General features: G+C 35.4%; 1 protein-coding gene across 1 annotated transcript; it reads right to left on the reverse strand.

Moving 5' to 3' along the window:
- Positions 1–12147: 12147 nt before the first annotated feature.
- Positions 12148–12820, reverse strand: LOC145957933 (E3 ubiquitin-protein ligase SDIR1-like). Its single transcript, XM_083074365.1, has 4 exons — positions 12722–12820; positions 12624–12626; positions 12435–12522; positions 12148–12362 (listed from the first exon to the last, which is right to left on the reverse strand). Exons 1-4 carry the CDS (start codon positions 12818–12820, stop codon positions 12148–12150), a joined length of 405 nt encoding a protein of 134 aa, XP_082930491.1.
- Between the last annotated feature and the right edge of the window lie 237 nt (positions 12821–13057).

A 13057-nucleotide genomic window follows, 5' to 3' on the forward strand; every position in this document is an offset into this window, starting at 1 on the left:
CCGAACTGGACGTCCTCAGGCGCGAAAATGACACTCTTCGATTGGATCTTCAAAAGGCGTCCAATGAGGAGCGTCATCGGATGGAAGAGGCCAAGGCCGAGTTGGATCGATTAAAAGAGTAAGAAAAAGAGCGCATTGTCGCTGAACATGAAGCTGGATTCTGACATGCCGTTCGGCAAGCCAAGTATTTCGGCCGGTTCCTGGAGGACTTTGAATTTGACATGACCCAAGATTTTTATCAAGGGTCCTTCATGTCGTTCGGGGTGATGCCCAAGGGAGAGCACCCTGATAGCAATGAGCCGAGTGCTGCCCCCCAGCTGGAGGAAGAGACCCAAATTGCGTCCGATGACGAGGCCGAAGATGACCAGGAGGAACAAAATCCTAATCAGGAGGTGAATGATGATGCCGAGGTTCACGAGGACCCTGTCGGGAATCCTGAGGATTAGGTTTTCGTTTGAAGGCGTTTAGTGTAGGTTAAAATAGTTTGTTTTTCAATGGTTGCCAATAGGGATTTTTGTAATAGGGGCCGATAGAGCCGTTTCTTTCCGAAATGAAATATGACTTTTGTTGATCGGACTATGTTTGTTAAAGTAAACTTGCCTATTGTGGTTGAATAATGTGTCATTGTCTTCATTGTTGAATAAGTAAAAGATCTGAGTGAAGCCTTGGTCGAACGGGGTCATTCGGCAAGGTGTACTTTTTGGGTAAATATCGAATGTATTCACTCGGCATTGCTTCCTTTATGTGCAAAAACCGAGATGATTCACTCGGGAATGCATCCTTTATGTGTAAAAATCGAGTGGATTCACTCGGTAATGCATCCTTTTTGAGTAATTGTCGAGTGGATTCACTTGGTAATGCGTCATTTTTTGATTAATTGCCGACTGGATTCACTTGGTAATGTGCCCTTTTTGAGTAATTGTTGAGTAGATTCATTCGGCAATGTGTTCTTTTTTAGTAATGCCGAGTAGATTCATTCGGCAATGTGTTCTTTTTTGAGTAATTGCCGAGTTGATTCACTCGGCAATGCGCCCTTTTTGAGTAATTGCCGAGTTGATTCACTCGGCAATGCGTCCTTTTTGAGTAATTGCCGAGTTGATTCACTCGACAATGCGCCCTTTTTGAGTAATTGCCGAGTTGATTCAGTCATCGCGCGTCCAGTATAATGGAAATAAGCTTCTATCGTCCTCGCCAAAGAAAAATCGTCATTCGTTCAGACGAATGGTCACTCGAAAAAATCCAGCCTTAAAGTTCTTATAAGAAGAGGTAAAGTTATCTAGTAGTTGTCGATCCCCCATTCATCTTAAAGAAAACTATTTCGCCAATGTGGATGGCCGAGACGAGTAGAAATAGAGAAAGAGAAGGGGCGAAGGCCTAATGCAAAGGCATCGACATAAGTGTATGAAGCCTTGCATTTGAGCCCAACTGTTCGGATGTGGTTGAATCGGGGCAACATTCAAAACTCTCAACACACCCATTGTGAACTCGTCAAACGGCAACTTTACCTTGAGATCTCGAATAAGACAATCGTATAAGTAGAATGACTCCATTTTAGCAGAATGTTGGTCCAGGCAAACCATGTCGGGGTTCGAAAAGGCATTGTTTCAGCAAGATCGAACGTCGATGGGGTACGACTCCTCTTTAGCATCAAAAGTTAGGCAATTGGTATACTCCAGAAGGTTGGTGATCATGGTCGTGTCTCGGTAGCAAGAGTAATACGATGTCACCTCCCCATTCACCCATTCATAGCCAAGTACCTCGGACGGCCCATATCGTTGCCGATTCGAAACACGCCTTGATTTGGGCCGAACCTCAGAACTTCCGCTAGTGGAGGTTTCCCCTAAAGAGGTTGCACTCCCATCAGGTCTTTCAACATGGACTGGGGACAGAACTTCTACGCTTGGACGATTAGAATCACTGGACGATGACCCCTCGGACGACGATGGCCAAGAGCTACTAGCCGAAGAGCTTTCGGGAGTGTCATCCATGATAGTAAACACTTACCAAAGTTTTTGAAGCACAAATGTAAGCACTTGGCACACTCAATTTGGTCTCACCGTAGTTCGGATAATGCACCTCGGCTGAAAGCGATACGCGTGAGAGGCCCTACCACTCATGGCTATATATAGCTAGGAAAAAGGGCAAGAAAATTCAAAAATTTGAAAAGCGTAACCGTTCGATTTTCGAGATCCAACGGTTCAGATTGCGCAAACCCTTCGACTTACCCGTGGGCATTAACTTCATCAATATACCCTTGAAGAGGGCTTGCCCTACTCCAAGGCAGGGGGACAAGTGTACGGGTAAGAGCATTCGGCCACCATATAGCTGAAACCTCATCAGCCACCGAATGGCCGAACCTGGTGGCCGACACCCGATCAGCCACCAGGTACACTACACTCAAGGATTACCCTTAATCAAGAATTAAGGGTTAATCACACCAATAAGCCGATTAGGGACGTATTACCTAATACGGTAATCCTGTTGCAGGGCCCAGGGAGATCAGGGCCCATAAATGTCAGTATAAATAGCTCATGTCACGAGGTAACGTCACTGTTCATTAATTGCTATCGATATTTGTGTTTGTCCTGACTTGAGCGTCCGAGTGCCTTTTGCAGGTATCCTCCCTCTCACCGGGATATTCATTTGGAGCTCTCGTTCGGCCTTCAGAGTACGAGAAGTTACTAGTGTGCCCTTCAGGTAGGTACACTTATATTTTGTTTAAATAACTATATAAATTAGTAAAAATAAATTATAAATGAACTAAAATGACCTGTAAAAAAAATATAAAGTTCCTTTCACGCTTCTATATGATTCATCTTATTTATTACAAAGAGTTTCTACTTCAATTGGTTGTGAACAAAATTAATATCGAGTTCGATTCGGATGAATAAAAAAAAATCTTATTTGTTCGAGTAGCTTTTATCTTCGGCTAAAGGGCAAATGGAACGTTTCCTTACCAACAAAATTGGTTCATTCCTAAATCTACACGTTATATATATATATATATATATATATATATATATATATATATATATATATATATATATATATATATATGCACAAAGCACAAGCAACTTTTCTGCTTATAACTATTGAAAGTCAAATTACTACGACTATGTGATTGAAGAGATCTGATCAGCATATCCTTTGAGTTTGAAACAACTGATTAAAATATAGTTATTTTTACCGAAGAAACATTGAAATACGAATAGTTTCTTTGTGTAATATTCGTGCATGCTTGAAAATCTCCATGCATACATCAAGGTAAAGGAATATGTTTGGTGTGTAATAATCTTTCTATTAAGCCTCATTTTTTTTTTATACTTTTATTTTCTAAAAATGATTTAATTGGTAAGTTAATTACTTTCTATCTATGTTTTCCTCTTCTTTTCTTGTATATAAGCGTCATTCATGCGGTCATGGTGGTTTGTCACTCATTTAGACATAAAGGTACTGCTTTTAAGGAAGTGATGGAATGGAACACATTGGACCAAAATGAATAAGCTAGCACGTGATTAGCAACTATTTTCATAAAATGAATAAGCTAGCACGTGATTAGCAACTATTTTCATAGAGTACCTAATCCTTGAGCTTGTATATGATTCCCAGTCTTGCTTCTGTTAGCATTTGTAGAAGTGTTTTTTTTTTTCTTTTTTCTGCCATGGGTACTTTTTAATCCACAGAATCAGATAGTAATTCCACTTGTGAGATTGTAACTAATGCCGACCTGACAAGTTTCCATATAAGACAAATATTAAGGACTAGTTTTCTGTTAAATTGATCGTCTTCATGAGAGCATAATTTGTATGTGTCTAATGTAACATTTTGAACAATTAGATTTAGTATATAATTAAATATTAATTATATTATTTTAATAATTACGAGTGTTATAATTAAGAATAGAATAATGGACCTTATTTAAAAAGGATAGAGAATATTAAATGATTGACTCTCTTTAATTCAATAAAGGGAATAGGGTTTATAAACCTTAAATTACACAACTAAATTACACACTTAAAATGAAAATGGAAAAGAAGAAAGAGAAGAAGAGAAAGGGAAAAAGAAAAGAAAGGAGAACTTAGGTACTCCTTTGTGGATTATTTGTTAGAGTTAATCCTATTGATCAATCTTTATTTGTTTGACTTTGATGTATTAACATTTGATTGTTTATATATAGACATTTTAGTTATTTTGTTATTAATTACATAACATTGTAATATTTTTAGAATAATTTATTCGTTAAAAGATATATCAAATGTGACTTGATTGTGAGATTATATTGAACAAATAACATTATTCTTAAACTATATGTAGACAAGTGTTAGTATTAACTGAGGTAACAATAATTGAGAATATTGTCAAGTCGACACACTATACACATGTATAAATATTATAAGTAATGCTTTATTGGATAGACCCATTATGAGAACACTCCATAATACTTATCAAGTGTCATATGTGTTTCTCTTAACAATCATAGTAAAAAAGTCATTCGACTTGAAGTCACTATGATTCCTATATGTAGGAGTTATAGGCTTTAAAGCTATAAAGATAATTATTAGGCTTATAATGAATCACATTGAGCGGGTGTGAGTGGTGTAGATAGAATTTGTTCCTCATACATAACAAGAGTTATGTTTTGGGTCTCTCGATAGAGTGTGACAAAAAATGTGTGACCACACACGTAAGAAAGGATCAATATGTGATATTGAGTCTATTCATGATTAGATGTCTACTTAGGTATTGAGAAATTGCACTTGATGATGATGACATAATTATGTCTCGTGTTCAATCAAGACATATGGACGAATGGTGATTCTATAACAAGAAAAATACGATGGAATTCTTTTAAGTAATGTGAAACTTTTATATCGGTTGTTTATGGCACGTGTGTGTATGTATTTATATATAATGTTTTATTGATCTTTTTACTTGTTACTGAGTAAGGGTTAGTGATGAGATGATCATAAGCTTAAGTTTGAGTAATTTGGCATGGGAAGGGCTAAGGTATATAAAGGAAATTTGAAAAGAGAACTTCATAATTAATTTTCAGTTTTTAAATTTCTAGATAAATAAGCTATAGAGAATGACTATAGGACCTCAAGAACTCACTTCTGACTTCTGATTGTCCCAATAGTCGTGGATCTTCAACAAGTTAGATATTGAAGCATCTAGTAGCTAAAGAAAGATTGTATGAGCTTAGATCTAGAGAACAAGAGTTGTGAGAGCTAAGTTTTTGAGCTTTTGAGAGTAGTTTTCCTTGTACCTTGATTATTCTTCTTAGAAATCTTGATTGAGGTAAGGGGAGCTTCATTGTAGTTAATGCATATTGAATGAACATATTTGATGTTGTTTATGGTAATATTAATGGTAGGATTATTGTATATTGGTGCTTTCTAAATATGGGTTTTGGGTAAATTCTTGAGGTGATGATTTGTATGTCCAAGCCATGATGAATGCATTTTTATCATCAACTTGATGAATTAATTTCAAGATATAAAACTTTCCCTTTATAGTAGCCTATTTAAAAGAATTGTCTGTTCTTCCATCAAATATTCTACTTTTTTTTAGATACTTGGGTTCAAATATCCATGGATTCCATGTTTGTTTATTGGCTTCATATAATTCAAAAAACCCAAGTTTTCTTGAAGCTTCTTGTTCATATATCTCATCGAAAGGTGTTATTTGATAATGTCTATCCATCTTAACTCCTACTAACCCGAGTGAGCATTCTATATTTTTTGAATTGATTTGGTTTAGCTTGTATTTGATGGATTTCATATGTTGTTGAAGGCTTGGATGGCCTTACATGTTGAAAATGCAGTGGCTTTTTACTTAGTGAGTTTTCATATGTTGAAGGCCTGTGTGCTAAATATTGAGTTTTTGCTAAGCAAGGATGGTCTTGCTTAGCAAAACTAATGAATATGATGAAGCTTGGCTCAACAACGAGGGGCAGCTTGACAAGTGTTGGCCTTTATGGTAGGCATGTGTTGTCTCGCTTGATGAGTGTATCTCCTTGTACTAGACCAATGTGATAGGTGTTCTATTAAGGGTGCTCTCTCAATGGCATATGGCCATTGATGGATGACCATATTAATTAACTCAGTGACGAGGAGGTCACTCGACAAATTTTGGTCTCTAGGATAAGACCCCAAAAGATGGCTCACTTAGTGAACCAAGTTCGTTAAGCAAGGATTGACTTCATTTTGCTCAACGAGGGGGTCTCTCTAAGAAAATTGGTGCCTATGAGTTTGACATGTTGAGAAGTTTAACTTAGCCAAAGGTGATGGCTTAGCATGCTTTAGTTCCTACCTTGTTGGGATAATGGGGTTCATTCAATGAGAGTTGCTCGCTAAGTGAATTTCCCTTGCTGTGATGGTTCTCACTCAATAAAGGAAAGGATCACTTAACAAAAGCCTTATTTAGTTGGATAGTATTTTGGTACTGCGATGGTGTATATGTTATGGCCTTAAAAGGAATGGAAGAATGTGAGAAGGTGTCTTATGTGTGGGCATGTATTGTGCTTATGCTAGAGGGATGAGTAAGGCTTATGCCTTGGGTCCTATGTGTAATGAACTTGTTGGTGATATCTATGATGTGACACACTTATCCTACATATCCACATAATCATATAATATAAAAAAGATATGAAAAATTAGGATTTGAAAATAAATCTTACATAATAAACAAGATCATTTGCAAATACCATCATATAGAGGTGACACATAATAACATGTAACCAAAACAAGAACTAAACAAATGTTCCACAGACGAAATGGACAATGAGTACATAGATCAGTATATAAACAAGTACATAATCAAGTGTTCCACAATTAATCATAGACAACAACCATACTCTAGTTCCCACTCAAAACATAACCATCATGTTCACATCAATGAAATGGACACAAACTTCACTATACTATATTCATGTGGCATCAATAAAACATTTCAATCCTTACTTGAGGGCACACATATAGTAGCTTAGGAAAACATGACATTTCACAATATTACAGTACTCTATATTAGGAAGAGATACACCAAGGCACGTCAATATAGCTATGTCATGTAAGTTACACCCTATGCACACAAACAAGCAAAATCGGGGCTTCCAAACCTGGTCATCCCCAAGGTCATGAATACTCAAGGTTTCACACAAGAGGGACTTTTCCTAGCAGCATATTCCTTATCATATCGATGACAAGAAAAATTATGCAAAAGATACATGTCATACAATACCCGATTCATATTCATATCACATTTATTCATCATCACAAGTTCATGTTATACATCACAACAAGTCATATCACGACTAAGCAATCACACCCAGACTCACATCTCGACTATGCCTCAACTTAGACTTCACAAACTCATGACCATCACATGGTCCACACATAGCACATCACACATCACCATGATAACCACCAAGATGAACACAAGTTATGATCACCATTATTACATACAATCCAATAATATATAAACATACCATACTTAATTAATTAGTATGGATCATTCAGCTCACCACACATACCCAAGCACAACAATATATATATATATATATATATATGAAAACCAACAATTAAACATATACAAGGTAGCGCTCAGTGTGGGGTACCTTAGGCCCATCATAATCCTGGAAGAGAACACATGTTGCTCTCTAGAAAAAACAAATTCGACGAAAACATAATAAGGAGCCCCTAGAGCTGCCACCCCCATTGTGGACCATCCCACACCCAACGTAAGTGATACAGAGAGCAACCTATGCTCTCTGCAACTCTCATGCTTAGTAGCCATCCATGGCACCTGGTGTCACATAAAAAATGGCTCAACTGTAGAAAAGCAAGAAATCACGCAAACATGCACAACACCCAAATCACGAGTTTCAAATGGTGAATATGTTATACATGCCTAATCATACATTAATAAATAAAAAACTTACATATTTTCTCATACAAGATTAATTATTACTTACTAATTCAATTTACTTTATCCTTAGAGTTCCCATAGGACCTATAAGCACTCAAAAAGTTCATGATTACATCAATTAACACAAAATTGAATATATATCAATATCATTCATTACGAGTAAAACATATAGGAAGAACACAACAAAGGCATTGACATGGGTTATTGTCATTAACTTGCAGGAGAAATGAATACATAACCTCAGTTACAAAGGGACTAAGGAGTTGTGCACTACAATGAAGAGTCTTTTTTATTTTAATTAAGGGTTGTTGATTGAATAAACATTGAAAGGAGTTATTGTCATTAACTTATTTAGGTTATCATTTTAACAACTTGTACCTTTTATATTGACTGGTCAATATTATTTGAAATATATTTATATTGTAAAAGTTTTAAACTTTAGATTTTTTTTTACCAATTAGAATAAATTAAATCTAGGTTGTAATTGTAACTTTAGGAGTTTTATAATTTTTTAGTTATTTTATTAATTAAATATATGATTTATTGTTATAATGCTTTAAAAATTGTAAGGATTAAGGAATTTTTATGAGTTTAGTTGTCCAGAAATTGTTAGGTGAGATTAAGTTGACCAAGTTTAGAAAAGGTATATAAGATTTTCTTAATATTTAAACTTCATAAGTTCATTTTCTTAAGAAAAGAGAGGTTAAAGAGAGAAACTCTAGAGCCGAAGAAATTTCTTCTTTTTGTTGATCTCAGATTGTTTAGAATCATTTCCCTAAGCATAGGTTAAGTGATTGCGTGGAGGGTTGAGAATTGGAGTGTGCGATTTGTCGAATGGTAAAGCTTGAAGGACCTCGTTCTTCATCGTTATTTTTCCTTTCCCTTGATTCTAAGAGATTTCAAGTAAGGGAAGCTTGTAAATTACTCGTTTCATGTGTTGATTTATTACAATAATTTTCCATTGGTGGCTTTTATGATTGAATTTTGAAGAAATAAAGTTTGGTTTTTATTGTTCTTAATAGAATGAAAGGAAAATGATCTTAATCTCTTGAGTGGTTGCATGTTGTCCCTTGAGATGATGTTGAGTTGTTTATGTGTTGAAATTTGAGTTACATGTTGGATGTATGATGACAAAAGTAAGGATTTTGAATTGATTAAGCGTCTTCTCAAGTTTACGAGTTGTTTTTGGTCATGTTTGACACTATCTACCCCTTATGCATAATAATATAAAAATAATTTTCTGAAAAATATACTTCATTAAACATACCAAAACTAAGTCCAAAAGGTATCACATTCGAAATTCAAAATCCAATAACTAAAACTAAACCAAACTATTACAATAAACTCAAATACTTTGCAGACACTTGTTCAAATGAAATGAACTAAAATCCTTATTGTAACAAAATAGAAAAAAAAAAAAGATAATCCTATTTAAACCTCGATGTCAGACGTAATCAGAGCATTCCTATCCACCACCTAAACTTCATCAAAGTGGAAATCACCTGTATATACATACCCAAGAAAACACAAAGGAAATAGGGGAGTGAGAACATATCTTACCTTAACTACCGGTGTAACAAAAAGATCAGGTAACCACACACATACCAAAACAGACATAGTGATATCATACATATAATCAATGGTAATATTACATTTATTACATATGACAATCACAACATTAAATATTCATTCTCATACACATACATCATTACATACAAAATTAAATTCTAGAAATAGGGTAGCACCCAGTGAGGCACGCCTAGGGCTGATGCACTCGAGGACGTAAGCCTTTGTTTGAATCACGCCTGACGTGACTCTTTCCATGCTTGGCGAAATACATCCAAGAGGGTCTCTAGAGTTCTCATGCCCAGCATGACCAACTCCACACTCAAAGTGACCAAGCCCACACTCAATATAAACGAGGCCGCAAGCATTCTAGAACTATCACGCCTAACATGCACCACTCATGCCCGACAATAATTATCCCAAGGAGTAATCTATAGCTCTTGCGCTCAATGGCCTAATTTGTCGCCCAACATGTGACACCCTTTATCACATATGCATAATTAAATAAATATAATGATTATAAAAAAGAAAATATTGTACTTGAATAACTTCAAACAAAGGTAAAAAGTATCACATTCAAAATTCAAAATAAAACTAAACCAAATACCTAGCCATTAAAAATATAAAGAGTATATGTTTTAAGGAAAGTAAACTATAATTCTTAAGACATAAAACATGAACATAATCCAAGATCTCCGCTATCACATGTATTAGAGCTATCCCTTCAATCAACTAGACTCCTCCAAAAAAGAAATCTCCTACAATCACATATAAAACATCCATAAAGGAAAATAAGGGAGTGAGAACATATCTCACTCTGGCTACCAGTGTAGAATAGGGTTGGGTATCCACACACAAATAGTATATTAAGACAATAATTTCAACCACACAACTCAGTTTATATCTTATCCCATCATGATATAAATTAAATATAGTTTAAACACAAGAAAAATGTTATTATTATATAATGACTAGACTCTCCTAAACTATATGCATGTGGCACCAATAAAAAAAACTTTCCCTGCCCTAAGGCTGAGTGATGTAGGAGTACATGTCAGGTTAAACCATCACAACACTCTCACTAGAAGGATATACTACCAAGGTCTTGTCTAGATAATTAAGTCGCGTAAGATATGCCTCATGCACAAAATGGAAAAGACTAGGACTTCTTAAACCATACTATTCCTAAGGACTAATCCTTGAGCTTTTACACAAGGGGTCTTCCCTAGTAATGTATTTTGTATCATACCCATCACAAAACACCTATGCACATAATGCATGGTATCCAAGACTCAATGCATTTACTACACAAATTCACTTATCACTTATAATGCATAACACATCATGCTTTATCACTTATCACTTTATCACTTCACAATTCATCACTTATCACAATCACTTATATACACAAATCACTCACACATAGACACATACAAAGTAAGTTCAGACACAAGGTCATGCCAGCCAGGCAGACCCTACACCTAGCATATGCAAGGCTACAAGCCTCTGGAAGGAATCGCACCCAGCATAATCCTCCCTATGCCTAGTGAGATGCATCCAGAGGTTATCTAGAGCTCTTGCACCCAGTGTGACTACACTCATGCTTGGCATTAATAATGTTGCATATATTTTGGGCTTCACTACTACAGGATGTATTATCTACACCGGTTTTGCAAGGTAATTTACATCGGTTCTAAAACCGATGTAGAATAGGGAAACTTAGAAATACATACACTTCTACATCGATTTTGAAACTGATGTAGATTTGTGCAAAATTTACATCGGTTTTGCTGAAAACCGATGTAGATTTGTACAAAATTCTACATCATTTCTATTGACAACCGATGTAGATTGCATTTTTTTTTTAAAAAATTTCATTTATATTTTAGATTCTTTATGATTACGTGTATTAAAAACACACACGCATACACACACACACACACACACACACACACACACACACACACACACACACACACACACACACACACACACACACATATATATATATATATATATATATATAAATCCCAGTAATTATGTTTCTTGTACAAGACATTTAACTTACCACAAATTTAGGATGAATATTAGCAACAAATATTTAGTTTTCTAGTTTGGGTCACAAATGATGGTTCCACATGCTATATTCCAAAAGTTTTCAAAATACAACATCAGTAATAGGCTAATAGCTAGGGGCATAAATTCAAAAACTCTGTCAAAGCCAACCATGATAGTTTACCGGGACATGCCCATTTCTGCATGGAGTAAGAAATATGCTCAGTAATAAATAGTTTTCTAAAACAAAATACTGTAGACATGGGAAAATCACCCATGACTAACAACAATTCAGCAGTAAGTGCCTTTTCTATGGAACAAGTAGAATAAGGTGGAATAGACCCTACAAACATTGACATGTGGGTAAAGAAAAATAGAAACAAAACAATGCAAGCATATACAACAAGCTTTTTTTTTTCTTCTAATTCATTGTTATTACTATTATTAAAGTATTCACCTACTTCAAGCACCCGTTTTACAGCTTTAGGCCTTTTCAACTTAAAAATGATGTCAAAATACACATTCAAAGGTATAACTCAGTAGCATAATACCTAGCTCATCAAATTCATGGTCAAGAAGTGCAAGTTGAAGTCTAAGTCCCTACAATCTTCCTCTGGTTGCAATTGCAATTGATGGTGGCATGTGAAGACGGAGTTCAGTATGTACAAGCAACCCAAAGGCTGCTGCAGCATGAGCCCTGGCCTGTGCTTGAAGCTGTTGACAAGTTGCATACATCCTTAGACTCGTAGCCATCACAAAGATAGCCAGTACAACCCAGAGTTGAAATGATATGTGCCAACAATTACTTTCTTCATCTAATGCAGATGAAAAGTAATATGAAAACTAGTGACTACATCAAATTTAGCAAATTTTAATTGATTACTTACCAAAAAATGATGTAACATTTGAGGGGAGTTTAATATCATGAATATCAAAATAACTGTCAAATAAACATGTCACATACAGATTAAGAATCTGGTCATATAAAGCAGTAAAACATTAGATACAGTAGTAATTACATTACCTCTGATAAGAAAAGCTAGAGAATTGCCATTAATTGGTCAAGCTAGATGAACCAGCTGATAGGAAAAAGTAGAAAAAGAGCATGAGAATCACTGTACAATTATGTATAGTCTGAGTTGAGTGGAGAAAAAAAGCAAACACACTGACTGACATTCACACATATTAAGCATATCATCAAGGTTCTTTCAGGAACATATTCTGGAAAGCCACTTTCAATATCTCCCCTACTCCCTCGGAAGACAAAAATCATGATTGCAAAGGAGCTCATTTAACCAACAATTCACAATGACACTACCTGCAAGTATTGTGCCTTTGATTTATTACACCAATTAATATTAATCAAGGCACTAACTTTTGGTGATTGATGTTTTGAAAAATACAACATACAAATTTGATACTGATTATGAAAGAAAAAACAAGTAGTTACCCATTAAGAATCAAACAAACCACACAAAGTCAAACAGAATTCCACACGTGAATTTCTGAA

Source organism: Cajanus cajan, chromosome 5 (genome assembly GCF_000230855.2).
Source record: "Cajanus cajan strain Asha chromosome 5, NIPB_CcT2T_4, whole genome shotgun sequence".
Taxonomy (NCBI): Eukaryota; Viridiplantae; Streptophyta; class Magnoliopsida; order Fabales; family Fabaceae; genus Cajanus; species Cajanus cajan.

Excerpts from the sequence above, each read along its gene's own strand:
- LOC145957933 (XM_083074365.1), bottom strand. The coding sequence starts at position 12,820 with ATGATTTTTGTCTTCCGAGGGAGTAGGGGAGATATTGAAAGTGGCTTT. Across the intron at positions 12,363-12,434 it reads AAATGTTACATCATTTTTTG|ATGAAGAAAGTAATTGTTGG; the intron begins GTAAGTAATCAA and ends CATCTGCATTAG.